The sequence below is a fragment of the Lates calcarifer genome, linkage group LG14 (genome assembly GCF_001640805.2).
Source record: "Lates calcarifer isolate ASB-BC8 linkage group LG14, TLL_Latcal_v3, whole genome shotgun sequence".
NCBI classification, from domain to species: domain Eukaryota; kingdom Metazoa; phylum Chordata; class Actinopteri; family Centropomidae; genus Lates; species Lates calcarifer.
In genome coordinates, this window is record NC_066846.1 from 4,216,555 (window position 1) to 4,237,734 (window position 21,180).

At 41.1% G+C, this 21,180-nt stretch overlaps 4 protein-coding genes across 8 annotated transcripts; 2 read left to right on the forward strand and 2 right to left on the reverse strand.

The window, feature by feature from the left end:
- The first annotated feature begins 2,966 nt into the window (after positions 1-2,966).
- LOC108882018 (RNA-binding protein 4.1) lies at positions 2,967-9,029 on the forward strand. 4 transcript variants are annotated; one of them, XR_001960723.2, is made up of 6 exons: positions 3,071-3,179; positions 3,707-4,133; positions 4,250-4,885; positions 6,694-6,771; positions 7,122-7,210; positions 7,295-7,758. XR_001960723.2 is itself a non-coding variant. In XM_018674232.2 (4 exons), exons 2-3 carry the CDS (start codon positions 3,725-3,727, stop codon positions 4,861-4,863), a joined length of 1,023 nt encoding a protein of 340 aa, XP_018529748.2. In that variant the 5' UTR covers positions 3,071-3,179; positions 3,707-3,724; the 3' UTR covers positions 4,864-4,885; positions 5,195-5,882. The 4 variants fall into 4 exon arrangements, 1 of the variants encoding a protein (XP_018529748.2); XR_001960725.2 differs by lacking the exon at positions 4,250-4,885 and having other exon boundaries at positions 2,969-3,179; positions 7,295-9,029; XR_001960724.2 differs by lacking the exon at positions 4,250-4,885 and having other exon boundaries at positions 2,967-3,179; positions 6,694-7,210; positions 7,295-9,029.
- Positions 9,030-9,368: 339 nt separating this feature from the next.
- On the reverse strand, positions 9,369-10,951 carry tifa (TRAF interacting protein with forkhead associated domain). Of its 2 annotated transcripts, none has more exons than XM_018674234.2 (2): positions 10,785-10,951; positions 9,369-10,633 (listed from the first exon to the last, which is right to left on the reverse strand). In XM_018674234.2, the coding sequence occupies exon 2, from the start codon at positions 10,620-10,622 to the stop codon at positions 10,032-10,034; it is 591 nt and encodes a 196-aa protein (XP_018529750.1). In that variant the 5' UTR covers positions 10,623-10,633; positions 10,785-10,951; the 3' UTR covers positions 9,369-10,031. The 2 variants fall into 2 exon arrangements, with proteins under 2 accessions (XP_018529750.1, XP_018529749.1); XM_018674233.2 differs by having other exon boundaries at positions 9,369-10,662; positions 10,785-10,946.
- A 955-nt stretch (positions 10,952-11,906) lies between these two features.
- On the forward strand, positions 11,907-15,763 carry LOC108882017 (RNA-binding protein 4B). The gene is made up of 4 exons (XM_018674231.2): positions 11,907-12,049; positions 12,579-12,997; positions 13,120-13,772; positions 14,163-15,763. The coding sequence occupies exons 2-3, from the start codon at positions 12,589-12,591 to the stop codon at positions 13,749-13,751; spliced, it is 1,041 nt and encodes a 346-aa protein (XP_018529747.1). The 5' UTR covers positions 11,907-12,049; positions 12,579-12,588; the 3' UTR covers positions 13,752-13,772; positions 14,163-15,763.
- Positions 15,764-17,814: 2,051 nt separating this feature from the next.
- On the reverse strand, positions 17,815-19,489 carry LOC127143265 (uncharacterized). The gene is made up of 5 exons (XM_051075609.1): positions 19,164-19,489; positions 18,710-19,051; positions 18,543-18,584; positions 18,315-18,425; positions 17,815-18,153 (listed from the first exon to the last, which is right to left on the reverse strand). The coding sequence occupies exons 1-5, from the start codon at positions 19,291-19,293 to the stop codon at positions 17,996-17,998; spliced, it is 783 nt and encodes a 260-aa protein (XP_050931566.1). The 5' UTR covers positions 19,294-19,489; the 3' UTR covers positions 17,815-17,995.
- Positions 19,490-21,180: the final 1,691 nt, after the last annotated feature.

A 21,180-nucleotide genomic window follows, 5' to 3' on the forward strand; every position in this document is an offset into this window, starting at 1 on the left:
CTCAGTCAGCAAATACTTCATGCCATTAGTTTATTTGTGTTTCTCTTTGTTTAGATTAGTTCAGTTTAGATAGTTGACTTCTTTTCTGAGTTAAGTCTTGTGTACAGAGGACTGGAAGTGTCACAGAAATTGTAATTACATATTTTAATAATTAATAACCAACTGTTTAAAATAGAAATAGCCATTGAAAAACAAATATATTAATCAATCAATAAATAAATTAAATTACAAAGTAATTCATTATTTGATATATTAATGGGTAATAATAATAATAAAAACAGGGCTTATAGAAAAGAATTAAATACTACATATTAATCTGACAAAAACAACAAAATAAAGTACATCATTTAAAAATACATTAAAGAATTTATTAATAAATATTAGGATTTAAAAATCTATTTAACAATACAGTTTAAAGAGAAATAACTGAATTCACAAATTGAATTAAGAATGCTGATTTGAATCAGGCATTTAAAAGGACAATTTCCTATCCCATTTGCATTTCCATTTCCCTGTGCTTTTCCTTTTATCATTAGCTGTTGAGATTTGCTTAGTCATAGCAACAAAGTAAAGCAGATCAAATTAGCCATGGGATGTAACAAGCTCTGTGTTTGATAGAGAGCCTCAGCCGCCTCACACCCTATAGCTATCTTCTCCAATACTGTTTAGGCCATAATAAGACCTTTTCAGGATCATAGGTGGGTGTGCCTGGCCTTGCTGTTTTGCCAATTTATTTATAGATGATAAATGCCCATTTTATTTTACAATTAATTTTCAATTAATGAAATGTTTTATTACTATTACTGTTTGTGACAGTTGTGGTCCTCCATAAACAGATACTACAATTCATTCCAACAAAATAGATGATTCTGTTTAGAGCAGCGTTCACCCTTAATTTATTGATTGAAAAGTTACAAGAAAGCTGGAGAGGAACTTGACACTCAAAATTGTCAGTGTGCTGATCCCTGAATAATTTATTAGGATGATGCAGTAAAACAAAATCCCATCATTCTTATAGTTTGCTCTGTGACTTCACTTCTATCAGCCTGTGTCTCCCTCTGCTGGAGATTCACTGTCATAGACAGATCCGCTACACTGGTGGTTGACTGCTGAAAAATATGAAATGTCTTTTACAAAATGTATTTTAGCTGCATCTTGATTCATACAGCTATAGCAGTTCATTACAGTATTTTTGAGTTTACATTGACCTATTATAATCTTTTTCCCATCCTCTATGGTAATATTAATATTTACAGACTTTTTTTTTCCTTTTTAAGGTATGTTAATAGCATTCTACTAGAATTTAATGGAGCACAAATATACTGTAATTCCACTGTATGTTGTGCAAGAGGGCATTTATAGACTGCATAAAGGAGCAGAAAACGGATTCACTGTGCCACATAGGTCATTTTCACTTTCATTGTGTTCTGGTATGGCTTACACTGTTGCTAGGTAAGTTCAGTTTTCTTCCCCATGAGAGCTATGCCCTCATCCTTTGCCAGCACCCATAATGACAAATCAGCCCAGCATGACCAGGTCCGCGATTGAGACAAAGACCTTTTCATTCAGCTGTGAGCACCATTTGTTTAGGTGAGATTATGACCACTTGTAGAACAAAGTAGTTATGTTTTTATAAGTGTGTCCCCATTTTGTTTTGTATCCGGCGTATGCATTAGCACACAGGCAGTGTGATTTGTGTCTGGCCTTACGTCTCACTCTATCCTGCTGACCAACAGCTGGTGGCAGTAATGCACCAACAAACCTAAGGACGTGCACACGAGCATAACTTTTGTTTGTTTACAAGGAAAATCCACATGGCACCTTTAATTTGCCATGTGAATCTGAGTTAGGCCCCATTACTCTTTTCTTCTTCTTCTTCTTGTTTTCAGCTTTCAACAGCATGGATGGAATCTTGTGATGATTGTGTACAAACTAAATATACTAAAAACTATCAAACCTTATTAAAAAATGCATTTTTAAACACACATCTTTGTTTTTCTCAAAGACAAGGAGACTTGTTCAAGTGTTACACTACATTTTACACTCATTACATACATAATTTCTGATGCTAAGACTCCTTGTCTTCTGCCAACTAATATAGGGTTCCATATTTGAAGACTGGTTGTTGATGATTTTCTGACCTCCTCTCCTGGTATCAGTTGCCCTGGGAGATGAACCTTCATAACCCCCAGTCCTCCCTAAGTCCCTATCACCTGTGGGAACCTCACACTGCCAGATCATACCTGTTATCATCCATTTAAATTCAGAGATCTCTAACTATCTCTATTCCAACCAAGATGTGCGATACTGAACTATTAGAAATCTAACCACAGATAACATTTTAATCACAAAAATGTAGTACATACATAGAGACGATTAGTTTTAAAGCTTTTACACCAGTTTATTCTTCTTCTTAGGCTCCAGTCTGAAAAGGTGTTATGTCACATATCAGCCCACATGCATTTGAAGCTGCCCCATTTATGTAATGGGGCAGTCCCACAGTTCATTGTTCTGGTGTTATGGCTCCTTTACTGTCACTGCTCTCATCAGCTGTCTCTTGTTTTCAGGCTCTCTAAATGGGATAGTGACAGCACAGTTCATCAATTTTCCACTGATACTAAATTGGGATTTCTTGGATAATGGGTGTAACATCTGACTAACATAACCTGACTAACAATGGCCACATGAGCTGTGAGGAAAGAGCTCAGAAAACACATGCTGGCTCACAGGGGAAATATGTAATGAATAAGGATAGTCCCTTCAGGAAGTTTTCCAAAGATTGTCACTGCTGACTCATGAAAGAGTTTTTTTTTTTTTTTCTTACATGGTGGTTCACTCTTGTCAAATGTTAGATACAGTCTGGATATAAATATGTTTACATGTAACTAAAGAAAGATGTAGAAAAATATGGGATAAATATCAATACATATTACAATTATAAACCATAGAAGAAGACACAAGGAAACTTTTGACACTACACGCCCTCACATACCGTTACACGATATTAAATGAAATTGCCTTTTGAAGAAAACTTTCCTTCACCCAATCGCAGTCCATACTTTTTGAGTGACACATCAATCCACCAATCAGATTCATATCTGTGCGCATATCGTCAGCCGGTATTTACTGTTTGTCATACTGGAGTTTCGACTTCGTGGTGGCGCCGCCGTCCACAAGCAGTGAGTACCTTTCGTGTCTTTTTCTATTCATTCCCGTTGCTTTTATCACCACTGTAGTTTTTTCAGGTCTTCAAACGTATCTGTGTATAGTGTCAGTAGTTGAGCTGAAGTTTATTTGGTTCTGTCACAGACGACAAAATGGCTAACGCCAGGTAGCTATCGTTGGCTTGCTAATAGACACCATTCAAATTAAACGAGGCTGCTAGCCACTCACTGGCCAGGAAGTACAAACGCGGAAACTTATTCGACTCCAGCATTATCTCTGTTAGCTGTATTTGAAGCTGCACAGTTTTTTTGAGACTAATGACAAAATTCAAGCGTTAGTAACAACGACGCTAAGTAAACCATCTGGTGACAGATAAGAAATGTTTCGCTCTGGTGCCGCCTTAGATAGCAGTCGCCTCAATTACAAGCTTTCTATTTCCTGATAATGACGTTATCTACTCACCATTTGCTCCCTCAGTGGTTACTCTCTGGTACTGCATGGTGTCCTCTTTTAACTCATCCTGTCTGTACCACTTTTACAGAAGTGCACTGGCGCAACAATGGTGAAGATTTTCATTGGGAACCTGTCTCAGCACGCTGGGAAGGATGAAGTTGAGGCTCTGTTTACTCAGTACGGCACAGTGACCGAATGTGCCAAATACAAAAACTATGCTTTTGTCCACATGGACGACCGCAAGTCAGCCACCAAAGCCATCCGAGAGCTCCATCTCTATAAGCTGAACGGTAGGCCCATCAACGTGGAGCTCAGCAGAGGGAAGAACCAGGTCCCTGTGAAGCTCCACGTTGCCAATGTAGAAAAGGGGTCTGATGAGGAGCTCCGTGCTCTCTTTGAAGAGTATGGCACAGTCACAGAGTGTTCCATTGTCAAGGACTTTGCCTTTGTGCACATGGCCAATTCTGATGAGGCCATGGATGCCATAAAAGAACTGGATAACACAGAGTTTCAGGGTAAGTAGATTTGATTTTCTACTCTTATGAATGAAAGGCTGAGAAGTTTTTGGGGTTTCCTCACTGTTAGTATTTAGCCCTTTAGATTTGAGGGACAATGTTTTTCTCTCTCTCAGGAAAGCGCATACATGTTCAGATATCAAAAAGCAGACCCAGAGGGGCGCCCCAGGAGGAGGCCTATCCGCCTCCGCCAGGCAGAGGAGGCTACTATCCTCCTCGCTACCCGGGGGAGAGGCCTGAGCCTCCCTACAGAGGCCGCATGTCCGCTTACCCTCCTCCGCCTCCGCCTCCACCACTGCCTCCTCAGAGACGAGCAGCTTATCCCGACCGTGGCTATGGGGAGCGAGACGGCTTTGGGGTGGTTGATTACTATGAGAAATTCAGAGCCCGGCCTTATGGCACCGCAGGCTATGACGACAGGCGTGCCATCCCCCCTCCTCCGCCTCCTCCCTCGGCACTGGTTAGAGACCGTCTCGGAATGGGGTCCCTTGACCCGTATGAGCGGCGCCCGCTCCCGCCTGCTCCTCCGTCCTACATGACCAGGGACCGAAGCCCCATCAGACGAACTCCCCTCCCGCCTGCTCCGTCAGCTGGTAACGGGTACTCCTACGAGCGGTCCCGGCTCTCTCCAATGTCCAGAACTCCAATGTATGCAGCTCCCCGGCCCAGGGACTCCTTTACGGAGAGAGCGCCGCCACCGCCACCTCCACCTCGCTATGCAGGCTATTAGGCACCTAAGAGTGTAATACAAGGTGAGAACCGAGAGTGGATGTGTCATGGCATCGTAAATTACACTGATAGGCATGATTTAAAAAATATTCAAATGAAAGTGTACCGAACTAAATAAGAGCTGAACCCGTAAGTTTGGGCAGAATCACGCTTTAAATCATCATCATCAGTCAGAGCTTTTAATTCCTGCAGGTCTAGCACAGCCAATAGTTCAGTAAAAAAACATTATTGGTAAAATCCTAAAACATTGTTGCTTTAACATCAAAGATCAGTCTTGCGCGCTTCCTCAGTAAAACGCGCTCCTTGACATGTGTGGTGTGCTCTCTTTTCAGGTTTAGAATATGACAAGATCGTCGTTGTCTGCTGATGCACGTGGCGCTATACATCCCCCTCGCCTATGGCGGATTGCGTTGCGTTCGCCTGAGACTTACTGGAAGATACTGTATTGCGGACAGCCTCGTACTTAAAAACATACGATTCCATGTCTACAGTTCACGTATTCTTCTGAGCTGTTTCTGCCTTTTCTGTTCCTCTGCCTGTTTTACTGTTCAAACCCTTCAAAGTGTTTTTCAGAGTAGGATGCTGGGTTAGGTGCTTAGTCTACTCCAGTGTGATGCAGTACTGCAAAAACTGCACACTGTTTTTCAGTCTTTCTAAATGAAATAAGGCCTCTGGGAAACTGATATAATTATAATAATATATAATATATAACAAGGGAAGATTATTGTATCCAGACTAGGGTTGGTGGTTGATCACAAAATACCCATCAAAATCAGTCAGTTTTAAAAGATTCAGTGTAGAAGTGCTTTAATATAATACTTGGTGTGGGAGGTTGTACAGTAATCTAAGATTTGCGACACATGTTAGCATGACAAATCAAAAGTTTCAGTGTGGTTTTGTTCTTTTTACACTTTGTGTTATCTTTTCTTGCGAAAATAGAATCTATAGCACCGTCATGTATGATTTTATTTACAAATTGCTTTTCATTTGAAGGCTTTTTAATAAACAACTGAAACCAAACACGACGTTTTAACTGTCAAATTATTCCACGATGGGTAGGCCTTTTAGCCTAATGACTTGGCTGATTGCCTCTGTCCACCAGACCATATACATTTAGCAAATACTCAGGCGTTTAACTCCTAACACGCTTTCAGTTTCATTCTCCACACCCTTGAGTTATCAGCTTGACACATGGTAGGTGATGTCTTGTTCATTCCTCAGTGATAGTGATGGAAAGAATGTGTGGACTTTAAAGTTATTTGTTTGCGAAGCAGCACTTGATCTGCTTTCCATTTAAATCTTGTGTTGATGCGTGTTACCTGAGAAACCGGGCTTGTAATGCGAAGTGAGAATGCAGTCTGATTTTTATGTTCAGCTGTTCTCTGATATTAATTACAGAGGTTAAATTAATCACTTCCCCTCTAAGACTCTCAAAGTTAATACAGCTAATTAAATCTGTAGCTGTCCATAAACCCAGGAGTGTGAAAAATGGCCAAATAAATTTACTATAACCTTCGTTTCCTGTATTCTCTTGTGGCTCCACTGAAGTTTTTAAGCTGCGTCCATCGGCTTGTGTGCGATGTCCCTGGAACACGGGGCTGCATATCCTCGATCAGTGTCTGCCATTGCCTACCTTGTGTCGAGCCAATCAGAGTGGTTTCCAAGAAACAGAACAATAATTAACTGAGCTTTGCGCTGGCCCGTATTTCTACCCTCTTGCGACAATTTTCACTCTTTCACTGTCTTTAACTCTCAACATTTGTAGCTTCTGTATATATGTACCACAAATTGCATGCAGTCTTGGTATTCTTAGTATTTGTGCTCTTTGTAGGTTGTTAGACTCTATGCAGGAGATGCCAGCTCATGGTAAGTCATCCTTGGAAGATGTCCAGCATCCTGAAGACAAGAGGTAGATATTGTTTAAACAATATTACATAACACCTGTTAATAATGCAATAAATAGTTTTGTGGCTCCCTCTTGTGTACTTGGATTCATACTGCAGTTTTTCACACCCGTGATAAAGACTGAATTTTAAATTTGTAATTTCTAAATCTGGAAAATGTGATTTAAAGATTTATAAAGATACTCTGATTTTACATCTTGTCAAAACATTTATAAAGTGCTCACTAGAAAAAATAATTTTTAGTCACTGACTTTTTTTATTACATCTAATGCTATCCTATGACATTTTTCTTTTTTTTTCTTCTTTTTTTTTTTCCATCAGTGTGATGTCTGACCCTTCCTGTCTCTGTTCACAGGCTTGTTTCTGCTCTGGAGACTATAATGGGCCTGGAATGAATTCACAGGAACAGGAACATTACAGGATGAGATGGTCCCGTGGTTAAAGGTAAGGCAGTGCAAGTTCACAATGAAGTCTATAAGAGACTTTTCTGTTTTGTGAACCTTGACCAAGTGTCTGTTGTTTTTACAGGAAGTTGATTTGGTCCTGTTTGGTCCATTGAGGGCTGATCTGGAGTGAATGTCCCAGTTGAGTCCTCAGAAAACCTGCATGGTTCCATCTTTGTGCCGTACAGCTGATGGACACAGATCTACAGGTTACATTTTGGACTGATTCTTACTGATTCAGATCCCAGCTCTAACACACACTCACCACCTAACTGAGATATGACCAAAACCATACAGTGTTACAACTGTGACTGAGTTTTGGCACAGTCCATAAAGCCTTGAATGTTTACTTGAAACCTAAGCAAGACTTTTTATACACAACATTTGTGACCTACAATTATTTTATACACTGTGTAGGACTGTGTGTAGACAGCTCTTGTGTTGTCAAAATATTGTCTAAAGTATAAATCATATTTTGATTTTATTTTGAATGTGGATAGACTTTTCTTTCTGTTCAAACATGAGCAAATAAACACATTTTTGATAGGAGTTTGTAAATGTATGGTCAGTAGTTTGAGTCTGTTGTTAATCCCAGGTAGTTTATTGTAATTGTAGAAGATCTTGTTTTCATCTACCTTGCAGCCTCAAGCATTTATTGACTGTGTAACTTCTACCTCCAGTGGTTAATCTGACCGAGACACTTCTCCAAGTTTCACACAAGCTCTGCTGTAGTTTACAGTCTCACTGTAACAGTAGAGTCTAAAATAAGTGAACAAGAGATTCCCCTCAGTGTACAGGATGCGGGATATAAATACAAACAGAGGTATTACAGCATCTGCAGTCTTTACTCTGTTCAGCTGTAATGTCACACCCTGTCTGATTTTGTTACATGGCAGTGACAAACTTTCTATCACCATTAGTCACTGTCACCTGATTTAATGCAATGACCTTTTTCCACATAAAACTTGAAAAACTGAATGACGTTACTTTACTGTAGAGCAAAAATATGTTTTCTGTATTAACTGTAGAGGTCACAGCTGGCTGAAACTGATGGCAGCATGCACATGGTGAGAGGCAGGATACATCCTGGACAGGTAGCCAGCCATAGATGGTTAGATACTGTAGTTGCTCTACTTGGGTAAAAACAACAAAACAGAGCAATCTGTTAAAAGTCAAATTAAAAGTTAACCCACTGCATCCGCTTAAGAAGGAGAAGTGTCATTTTTTCTATTCCCTTTTTTGGATGTTTGTTCTCTGAAGTCATGTAATTTCAAACCAGGTTCCCTTTACACACACTCCCTTCTTGCTGGGATGGAGCATCGAGAAACTGTGGGTGGTGGTTAGAGTCTCTGTAGTGTGTTGACCTCACATTGTTTGGACAGGTCCAACTGCTGCCTGCATGACCGTGATCACGCTCCAAACTTTTATGGCTGTTCTTCCCGTCATTCCTAAAGCCTGCTGTTTGTTAACAGCTCCGGTAAACAGCCACTAACACTGTGATCTCTGCCTCCAGAGGTAGATAAAGATCTGAAATCACACCTCTTGCTCATAAATTCAGTTTAGTAGAGATTCTCCAACCAGACTGGACTTTGTTTGAAGACTATTAGAAAATAACACCGGTTTCTGGAGTCAACTCAAACACAACACCTGACGTGTGTATCTCTACCATTGCCATTGCCTTGTGCTGATATTAGCTGGAGGACCAGCTGAAGGAAAAACTGCTGCGGTTCCATAAATCTAGTTTTGAGGTGATGCAACTTTGCATCTGCATTTCTTGTTTTTCCCTGATCATATCACACTGATTAAAACTGATAAACCTGTCTGCTCTTCAAATGTACTTACTCCACTACGTCAGTTCACGATTGAGATACTTGTACATATTGTAGATATTTATCTTATGCTACTTTATACTCTACATTATTACCAGTTCAGATAAAATCATTCATCTAGAGTGTATCATCAGCTTATATGAAGTAGTTAAATTAGCTCTACCTGGACTATTAATGATATTAAAATACTCTATTACATAATTATACATGAGTCAGAAAGAGGCCAGTACACAAAACAAGTACTTTTATCCAAAGCCACTTAGAAAACCTTTATATAGGTGCTAAATCTGTTCAGTAAGTGCAAAGTGATCATGTAAAAAAAGTGCACAGTAAGGGCTAGATAGGCATTTTTATTGATAATAACATTATATTACTGGTTGGAGAACTTATATTAAAGGGGTAATTTTACACAGTGGTATTGATACTTGTACTTGCTGTAAATAAAAGAATACTTGTATACTTCTGCCACCACTGAATGATGAATGAATGATGCCAAGAAGATAAGTACATTGTTTTTTTTTTGTTTGTTTGTTTGTTTTTAACCTATCTTATCACTGTAACCTGAGAGCTATTTTATCCCAAGCAAATCTGGAAAAACCTGCTTCTAATAGTCAAGATGTTAAGCCAGTCTGAGAGGGTGCTGTATGAATGAAACACTGAATGGGTTGTCAACCCTATGGCTGATGTACAGTAAATAACAAAAACATTTTACTAAGAAGACTATTTAATGTACTCGAGTTGAACATGTAAAAACAAATAGCTTTAAGACTTCTTAACATTTACATTTCAACAGTAGGAGTTGTTAAGTTATTGAGAAACAGCTTTTGTAATATATAGACAAAGAGTAATAGATATAAAGAAAAAATAAAACTATGATTTCACATTAAAAACAGGGATTTTATCTAAGCCTGCATGAACTAATGTAACAACTACACAGCAATTTGTAACGCCTTCAACTGCAAGTCAATATGAAAGTAAAAGCAAATCACTGCATCATGACTGACACATCAGAGTCTCATCATTTTCCAGAGGGCCAATTGCTCTGAGCTCCCCTGGGAAACCATTTGTCACACATGAGCCTGTGTCCATGACAGGAATCATACTGGGCACGCATGTGCACGTCTCCCTGGATGGAGGCACTGCCAGCACCTCAAACTCCACCTCAAAGCTCCCCTTGGCCTCGCCGGACTCGCGGATGATGAGCATCTCGTACTCTCCAAACCGGATCAGGGCCTTGTCCGGGAGATCCATCCTCTCCAGGTAGTCCAGAGCAGAGCTGTTCACCGGCAGCTGTCCTCTCTGGCTCAGGTTCTGGATGGTGAACAGCATGTCTGGGCTCTGGGGCGTGCGGTAGGCGAAGAGGACCAGCTGTTTACGGGACACCCTGGGGTCACCCAGGGAGTAGGTGCAGGCCTGGGCGTCACGGCCAAGCCTGAGAGGGTCATCTGCTGAGTGTCTGCTCCTCTTCCCCAGGGGGAGCAGCCCGTAAAGGCCCCTGCTACTCTGCTGAGGGTGGTAAAGCTTGATGTGGAGACAGGTCAGGAGATCCTCCTCCGTCTCCATTGTCTGGGACACATTCATCATGAATGAAGCTCCTGATGAGATCAGTCAAGGGGGAAAGGCTCTTAGGACAGAAGTGAAAAAACACATTAGGAACACAGTGGAATGAGGTGATTTACCAGTCAAACTAAAGTAAAGTAATAAAGTAAATATATAAATTGTTGCTCTTAGAGTTTTGTGCCTTACCTGTATGTTGATGCAGGTCCTTTAACAGAATCAAAGGCAGAATCAAAGGCAGCTCTCTCTTCAGCTCTCAGAGGGAACTAACTAACGGTGTCGCTGCTGGCAGTGAAAACAGGAAGACTAACACCACCCTCTCTCTGCAGGCTGTTGTCTTCTTTTCTCCTGGGTTTCGTCATTCTCACAAGACACCAGTAACAACAATGCTGCTTTCACGTGCAGGGTCGAACTGTTGTACATTTTAGGATAAGGTAAATATTTATTTATATGGGCAATATGAGCAAGCTGAAGATTCAGCCATTCCCAAGATTTGGGAAATTGTAATAGGCATGTTTCACCGTTCTTTCAAGTTAAACAAACTAGTAGTTTATTGAAAAAAATAACCCACAAATTCTTGAATAATAAATATGATTATTGTTGCATGGCTCCTCTATATCATTGTGCTGCATTTGCCAGTAGCCTAATAATAATAATATAGAAGAAGAAGAAGAAACTCCACTCTACTCAGTGCTAACTTTATCACAATGTTTATTTTTTGACTTTTCTGATGAAATGTTTCACGATCGCTGTACCCTAATATACAATTTTAGGATGAGCACCTGAACGTCTCATTAAAGCCTTGGAAATTCCCACAATGACGCAACGTGAAACAGAGAGGAAGTCTCTGCATGCTTTCACATTTACCCCTAACCCTGCAGTATTTACAGCTGTGGCGGGAAGTAAAGCCGTATAACTGAACCGTTACACATTAATCCGAGATGTAGCATTCCTTTAGTTCCCTGCCCTGTGTGAATCAAGGAGTGAGACGTGATGTTGTCGGTCAGGGATGACTTTTTAACTAAAACAAATTTAGACAAGGGGGAGTGGCAGGAACAAAACATGATAATGCAGTGTGACCCATATGGCGTGACCTCATTTTGAACTTTCTCAGGTATACGGAACCATATCATATCATATACAGTAATATGCGCTCATATAGTCGCTCATATAGTCATCACAAGGTAGAAAATATATCAGGTAATTATTTACGCAGACTTAAAACAAAACGAATACGGTAGCTAAATGTTTGTTGATATTATGTATAAACCTGCGGTGATCCCCCCCCCACGCGCTCCTGTCCACTGGGCGGCGCTGTGGTGGTGACCTGGCAAAAGCGCAGGCGAGGAAGACGAAGGGCAAAAGGCAGGGAAAAACCAAACGGAAGCTAGCTGGCTGGAGGAAATTACTCGTAAAGTGGGTTGAATTCTTTGTAGAGGGCGCCCAGCATTCAGGTAACCCTAACACTCACACAGCGGTGTTTCGATATGTACAACTGAAGGCATTTTAAATTCCGTAAACATCAGTTAACGTCTGACTGTTCGCCTTCTCGCTGCTTAGCGCTCGGACTGTGGCGCTTTGTGTAGTAGCGTAGCTCGACTGGCGAGCTAACCGACTGGCTAACAGCTAGCATAAGAAAATCTGCAAAACCATGACCTGGAGTTGTGTTTAGACTTGACCAGTTACACACACTGTGGAGTTTAAATGGCAACAAATAGGATAATATGTTCTAGTGTTAGATAAGTTCGGTAATTTATATTAGTTGACTTGCCGCGTCGGTTGAGCTGTCGTCAGCCATTTTGCAGTGAATGGGCCTATATTCACAGCCGTGACAATAGTAGTACAGCAAATGATGTAAACTGATTTCTCCTAATACTATAAAACTGTGCATACGAAGGTAACAGCGAGTAATTTTAATTAAGAGTTTTTTTTCCTGTCTCCACCCCTGCAATGTCCCGTTTGCTCTAAATTGCCTTTGAACAGGTCGTTAACAATGGTGAAAATTTTTGTGGGAAATCTGCCCCGAGAGGCAGACCAGGATGAAATCAAGGCACTCTTTACCCAGTACGGCACAGTCACAGAGTGTGCCATCATCAAGAACTACGCCTTCGTCCATATGGATGACCGCAAGGCCGCCACCAAAGCCATCAAAAACCTGCACCTCTTCAAGCTTCACGGCACACCAATCAACGTGGAGGCCAGCCACGGGAAGAACCAGGGCTCAGTCAAACTGCATGTAGCCAATGTAGAGAAGGGATCCGATGAAGAGCTCCGCGCTCTCTTCGAGGAGTATGGCACGGTCACAGAGTGTGCTGTTGTCAAGAATTTTGCTTTTGTACATATGTCCAACTCTGATGAGGCCATGGATGCCATCAAGGGACTGGACAACACTGAATTTCAAGGTAAGTAAGGGTCATCATGTGAAGCAAGTATTCGTGAGGTTTGTGTGCTTACTTTGAACCTGGTTATGTAATATGTATTTTTTTCTGTTATGTGTGTTTGTTTGCTTTGTTTTCGTCTGTAGGCAAGCGCATCCATGTCCAGATTTCCAAGAGCCGCCCCAGACATGACGAACGGGACGACTACCCCCCTCCTCCCCCAGACAGAGGTGGCTACTGGCCCCCACGCTATCCAGGAGAGAGGCACGAGCCTCCCCCTCCCAGCTACCTGAGAGGCCGCCTCAGTCATATTCCCCCAGGTTACCCAGCCCCTCCTCTGCCGCCCCCTCCCCCTAGACGAGCTGTTTATCCTGACCGTCCCTATGAGGGTGAGAGGGACAGATATGGCGTGGTAGATTACTATGAGAAGTACAGAGCCCGTCCGTACGGCATGGCCTCCTACGAGGATCAGCGTGCCGGCGTCCCCCCTCCTCCCCCTCCCCCCTCAGCCGTCGTCCGAGACCGTCTCATGACGTCGTCGCTTGACCCGTATGATCGTCGCCCCCTCCCACCTCCCCCGTCCTCGTACTACGCCCGAGATCGCAGCCCCCTCAGGAGAGCTCCTAGCACGCCAATGCCCCCCGCCAGTAACGGCTACTCCTACGAGCGCTCTCGACTCTCTCCGGTTTCCCGGGTCCCGGCATACGGAGTTCCACGTGCCAGGGACCCCTACGCAGACCGGCTGCCCCCGCCACCGCCTGCACGCTACGCTTATTAAGCGAGGCCCCGACATGTGAAGGTGAGAATAGGTCTGAGGTAGATTGGTGTTCAGTATCTTTTCTCAAAATTTCCCTTCGACCCAGTGAAGACAGAGGCAGCTTGTGACAAGTGACGCACGCACTAGATCTTGTGGAAAAACAAAGTTTGAAAAAGCATGCGTACGCAGTGTTATTCAACAAGTTGGTAATGCACGTCTGTGCACTAACCTAGATTTTAGCCAATACCATTTTTTAAATTGAGGCTAAATCCGATAAAGGCAGACGGTCCAGTCTGGGATCAGTGTGACTGAAGAACGTGTTTCGAGATGCAGAACTTGGACAAAAGTCAACATGGAGGTCATTGCGATGGAACAACGTGCTTGTATCAACAGTTGCAGACAGTTCATTTGTGTCATTTGCTCTTCTTTCAGGATCGTCGTCCGACTGCGTCGCCGCTCGCCGCCTCCTGATGCACGTGACACTATCCACTTCCTGTCTGCGGCTGAGCGCGTTAAGTTCCCCTGAGATGCTCACAGGAGGAACCGAATTGCCGACGTCCACGTCTGTTTTTGTTTTTATTATTTTGGGACAGTTTTTACTCTCGTATTTTTTTGCCCTGATTGTTTTAGTTTGTTATTGTGGTGTAGTATTTTTAATGCTTGACGTCAAGAGTTAGGCGTTTTTTGTTTTTTTTTTAAATTGTACTTTTACGTTTGAAAACTTAGTGTTCTGATGTGGTGTGTAACCTTAGAAAGCTGAATCATTTCAGCAGCAGTTTCTAGGCGATACTTGTGACTGTAGATTTAACTGAACTGAATCATGTTTGGTATTAAATCTAGTCTGCACGTTGGTTCCATCATGTTAAACTTTTCCATCGAAAAACTAAACCTCCATGTGGCGTTGCTGTGAAAATTTAAACTGCTAAGACGCAAGAGTTTGACACATGTAGAAAGTAACTGCTAGGTACTGCAGTTACCTTAAAGCGTTCATGTACCTGTCCATTGTCGATCTTTTTTTTCTTTTTTTTTTTTTTTTAAATAAATCGAAATTGTGCAGTAATGTTGTTCACAGATGTGCTGAAAAACATGCCCAGCGCTGAAACACCTCATCACTGCAACCGCTTGAATTGATTCGAATCCTCTCCTAGGATCCTTCGAAAATATAAATTTAATGAATATGCGTTTATATAAGATGAAATCACGAATAACAAACTTGTGAAAATCGTCACGCTGATTAAAGAAATATATCTCTTCTCTGAAATACTACAGCTTTTATCATTCATCAGCGAACCTTTTTTCCCTCAGTGCCAAAACTGAAAACCTCTTCACTTTATAGCTTAGGTGAGTAGAGGCGTTAACACTCAAGCAGGTGAGACTTCATAGATGAGACTAGTTTACCTTGAATCTGGGGGAGATGACATCAGAGGCTACTGGAGACCTTCAGAATCAACAGGTAAGTCCAGGGCTTTAAGCACCACTGGGACTGCACATGCTCACATTGAACTGTTTTATTGGTAAATATGAATAGTTCTGTACCACAGAGGTTTGTAACAGTGGAAATTATATTTTGTTTTTCACTCATTACCTGTTGGCAAAACTCCATTCAGCTGTAAATCTGCTGCTCTTTATTGCCAGTGTTTGTAATTCAAAATTATATACATTCAGGAGCTGGCAGCCCTGTATACAGCACTGACGGCACATTTAATACCAGACTTGAAGACCATGGTTAGATTTAGGTCCAATGTTTTTGAAACTGGAAATTAGCAAAGCATTTAGGTTAGTTAGGTTCAGTTAAACTGGACAAGAGTGAAGGTTTTGACTGAATGGACTTAATCAGAAAGTGCACATTTTTGTTTTACAGATGTTATCAGTATAACCTTTGTACAAAAGGGCAAAAAGTCAACAATACTGGGAGATTGCTATATTAGTCAATTTTACACAGAATTTTGATGGAGGTGAGAAGTTTACAGTACTCTGCTTTGTATTGCCATTTTGGATTCTGACCTGCATGAATAAAATATTTAAAACAATGACATGGCCTCCCTGTTAACTAATATACATTAATACTGTGTTCATGTTTCCAAATCACATTATTGTTGCTTCTAATAATGTGTCCTAATATATACAACTGAAGTTGTTTTTTAAAACACAGACCTTATTTTCCCATGTTTTTGGGTGTAAATGGTCGATGCAGTATTGAACAGAAATGGCTGCAATTAAATCCACTGGAATATCTGTTCAGTGGCCTGGTATGATGGTTTTGCTCAATATTGCAGCGATTCCAAAAAGTTTTATCCTTTTTAATCATTTACACCTAAAAGCATGGAAAATGAGGCCCAGGTTTAAAATATACTGGTTATCCTTTAATTGCATAATGGTCTTACTAGTGATAATTAGGATCAGTTGTAATTATGCAAGTCCTGAGTTCAGAGTTTCAGTACTGAAACCACACCATTATTTTTTTTCATACTTTTGAGTTATATAAAAAAAATTCTGCAAAACCTGTTTGTTTTTTTTAACAAAGCAAAATCATTCCCACAAGCAGCTGTAAAAGAGCCTGTAGCCTGAATGAAATACAGACAAAACGGGCAAAATAATGTCAACACTCTCCTAATGATATTGTAGTTCAGAAAATGTCGGTTTTCAACACTACAAAGTGCAAGGTTTAGCTTTGTGGTCATGGTACAACAGATTCCACAACAAAGAAACATTTTGGTTGCTACCACAAAAAGACTGAGGTTTGACACCCAGCTGTGGTTGTCATGAAACGAAGCTCTGCTGGTCTTGTGTTGAAAGTCGAACATTTTAATCACATGAAAACATTTAAAGTCTCCTTAGGTATAAAAAAAACGTGATTGTTGTTTGTTAGATTTGATTATATGTAGACTTTATTGTAGAAATTAAAGTTCTACTTTTTATGCAGCGATACTCTAGAATAACAAATGCCTTTCACATTGATTCAGACTTTAGTGTTTCATGTATGTTGTTACATCATCAGTGGGTGTGGGACTGTCTCCCTTCCAAACGTTTTAGTTTCATTTTTCTTCATCTATAGATCCCACTGATGGCCAGCAGGGGGAACACGCTCATAATAAAAAATTAATTTCATCCATCACCCTAGCAGCAGTTTGGTTGTGCTGTTTGGTCAAGATGTTTAAAGGTCCAGTAAAATATGTTTATTGAGTAGCTAAGGTGTGTTCAGTCTTCAGAACCATAACTGCACTCAGAAAAGAATCACCTGGTTCATAGAGATGATGAATATTACACATTTTCATACTGTAAATTTATACTATATCTGCAAGTATAAAAATGAATGAATCACTAAAAGTGACAGGTGATGGATCTAATCTTCAAATGTGCTTATTTCTGATCATCACTGTAGTGTAGTGCTTCAGTACTATAAACATACACGTCAATGATGTTTCCCTGTGCTTAAATTCCCCCCATTATGTCAAGAACTCTGGAAGTTTGATAACTACGTCTATCAAGTCTTCAAACTATACAGCATGGAGGAAAACACATACGTTCATTTCTATCTCAACTATTTTAATTACTTTTATAGTCCACTTCAACCAGAGAATGAACAATTTTTCCATGAGTATTTTCAGGTGTGTGACATCACAGTTTCCCTCTTAAACACGTGGTTTAGCAAATGTAAGGTCACGATAAAAGACATGATGAGAAGATACACAGGAAGTTTAGATTAGATCTCTAATTTAAAAACAAAATACCTCCTGTTTTTTGATAAAATGGAGTTGTTTCAAAAAATCATTAGGCCTTTGTTGTGTGTGGTTGTGATGCAGAGAGCCGAGGGCCTGACTTCCTGTGGTTGAAACTTCATTTTTAGCTGTTACTGTTTATCACCACAGTGGAAAATAACAAGCACGGCATCAGTGGTTCTGCATGCCCATGCAAGCACATGTATCAGTTGTAGTCAGACCACACTGTGCTGTCTCTCTTCCTGCCAAACAAGTGATGTGACCCTCTCTCACTCCTCCACTGCTGCATCTAACTCTCACTATAAGAGACTCTGGACAGTCACCAGTGTCCTCCATTAAACACCAATAAGATAGTGACAAGAAAGTTATTGTAATTTGAAAATGAAGCTAGATCTTTATTAAAAAAGTAGATTTGTGGACAAAGGAAAGGCATCAGATATGGCAAATGTGTAAATTCCTCTAATATACAAGTTGCACAAAATCCACAGGTTTCCATGATAAAGCATCAGTTCCACTCTGAGCTGCTGTTCCAGTGGTTTCCTGAGTCTATCTGGTGGCAGCGTACACAACATTTGGCTCCAGCTCTCTCTCTGATGGAGGCCTGCGCTTTCTCTTTGCTTTTGACTGGAAACTTAGAGCTGCGTAGTTCAGGTCATCTGAGACTGGATTCTGCTTTTGTGGACTGTGTTCCTCTTCATTATGAGCTACAGAGACAAAGGCCTGGTCAACTCATTTCAACATCATCATCATTTATCACTACTGTTAATTGTATTTTGGCACAAAGGAAGTTTGGGATTATTCCATCATATTGACACAATTTAAAGTGAACAAAACCAAAGATAGATTCTGTAGGTGTCAGAAGTACCTGTCTCACGTTTCCTGTATTTAACAGCCAGACCAATGACGACCATGACAAGGAAAACAGTCACAGCACCGAGGATCATACTTGTCAGCTTTGCTATTCCATCAAGTTCTTCTACAAGAAAGATCATTAGATTAAACTCTTCAGCTCCTTCATGGCTAACATTACAGAACCAAAGCTGCTTTACATCAACACTCTGTGCAATCAAAGAAATATTTAGGAGAATCTTACTCGTACACTTGCCGTCAACATGGTCACAAGGTTCATCACTGCCTTTAATGAGATGTGAGAATCATTTTATGTTGAATTTCTTTCCATTATTCAATTATGAGTTTCAACATATTGAAGCACAGATCAGAAGAACAGGCGCCAAAAGAAAGACAAGACTTCAATCTTACCTTGAACATTTAAATCTGTCACAGTAAGTCTTGTGTGTCCACTCATGTAAAATCCACAGAGATACAGTCCAGAGTCAGATACATCCACTTGTTTGATTTTAAGAGAGATTGTGGTGATGTTGGAGCTCATTTCATATTTGCCATTTTGAAATCCATCACAGAATGAAGCTTTGCCTTCAGAGCCGTACATAGAGGAGATACAGCTGATCTTGGTTTTGTTATAAAGTTTGGACCAAAATGTGTGAGTTGGAGCTGTGGAGGTGCTGGAGCACAGCAGAGTGACGTCTTCACCAGACTGGACCTCCACAGTCTGAGACTCAGACACTGAGACAGAGATCCAGGCTGAAACACAGCAGAGACAACAAGAGAGCTGATAACGCAGCAGCACTACAACTTTAAAATATAACAACAATTAACAATGCAGTGGAAATTGAAGAAGTCAGTCAGTACTTACAGCAGAGAAGTAAAGCTGGTATCAAGGTGAAGCTCCTCATTGTGCGTCTGATCGTCTCACTGCAATGACACTTTATATCTGTGAGCTCTTGTACAGGGGGTTTGTTGGAAAGAGGCGGGCTGTTGTACATGTCTGTCTGTTCGTTCAATCTGGCCACATAAATGACTTCCGAACAAGAAGTGTTAAAACAAAAGCCAGAGGCTCAGCTGTCTCTTCTAAAGACCATTACCCTTCAAAGATGTATCAAAGTTTGATTATTAAAGTCAACTGTTCTCATCTCATCTGATAAAAAAAAAAAGCTATTTGTAAAAGACTGACTTAAAAAAAAAAAATCATACTACAACTGAAAGGACATTTAACAGTGAAATGTGTGTTTGAGCTGCAGCAAACCAAACAATAGTTCAATGCAGAGAGAAAGTTAATGAACACAGTGAAGTATTTTTGTGCTAAAAAGCCACATAGACTGTATGTTTGAGGAGTTAGAGGAGAAAACAGCTAAAATGACAGTTAATGTTGGACATTGATCAAGTGGGCACAGTAATATAGACTGTGTTGGATGTGTATTTTGCCTGTTATTTGCCGTTTCAACTTTATAAAGTGATTATATGTAAATGTTGTGCTAAACTAGCACAATAGATGGTTAATAAACACACAGTGTGACTTGTCACAGCAGGAAACGTTGGCTCTGCTCAGTTCAAGTGTCTCAGTGAGTCATGACCTGTGTGTCAGTGAGACAGCACGAACAACACCAGGACCCTGAATAAGCAGCTGAATGATTCATCATTCAAGGATCATTCATTGTATTATTTACACCTGTGCTTGTTGTACTCTGACAGTCACAGTCTGACCCTCAGTCCCCCTCAGCTGCTGTCTCCAGCCGCTGCTCATTTTCCTCCATGTCCATGTTCTCCCCCTCAGACCTGCAATTCCCCTTTGGCCCACAGGATGTCCCCAGACTTTTTCCCTGCTCCACTTGCTCACCAGTTTTTTTGTAGTGAATTAGTCCCCCCCCCCAACTCACACACCTGATCCCAGTTTTCTCATCACCCTGTCTACACATACACATGCCTGGATACCTGCCTGTCGTCTCGTCCTCCTGTCTGACTGTGAGTCTGTTTTTCCCTTGTTAAAAGCTGCTTCACTGCATCAGCCTGCCTGTGTGTTAGCATTAGGGTCCTGCCTGTGCTGCTGTCAACAATCCCTGACAATCACATGACAAAATGTCTTCCATTAAAAAGGCCTATGTGCTGTGTGGTGGTCAAAGGTCTCCTTGGCTTCAGCAGGAGGACCATGTGGTCTCTCTGGCATGAGCACAGTCCATCAAGACGAGCACTAGATTCATTGTTATTAGTCGTTTTGTGGCTGTTGCAGCTGACACTGTGAAGGATACACGCTGGAGGAGATAGCATGTAGCTGAAGGTTAGTCCTCCTGTGGTTGAGACTTCACTATAGGCTGATACACACAGGACTGTTCGCTACAGGGGGCTGTTCTTTGTATTTTTCAGCTGAATATTTATCCGCTACAGGCTGCCAGGCTGTGGGTTCTGCTGCTAAAATAATCTAGTTTCTATTAAGAAATGTAATTATATATAATAATGATTTTGTGTAAGTGTGAAGACAGTCAGCACTCACTGCCCATTTTAGATTTTACTGTTACAGAGATTTGAGTGAACAGGCCTCATGACTTTCACCTCAGTTGTAGTCAGACCACACTGTGCTGTCTCTTCCTGTGAAGTGTACCTCTCTCACCCCCCCCCCCCCCCCACTGCTGCAGACCCACATCTAACATCAGTGTAAGACAATGTGGGAGGTCATAAATGTCCTGTCTCCTCCTACATCAACCACTAATCATATTCTTTAGACAGAGAGAGAGAGAGACACAGAGAGAGAGAGAGAGAGAGAGAGAGAGAGAGAGCGGGTGAGAATTAAAAACACAGCATCTTCAGATATTTGCGTGAATAGAAGCTCTTTATTGTAAAATCAGACTTTTTGTCCAGGCACCAGGTAACCAGGCACA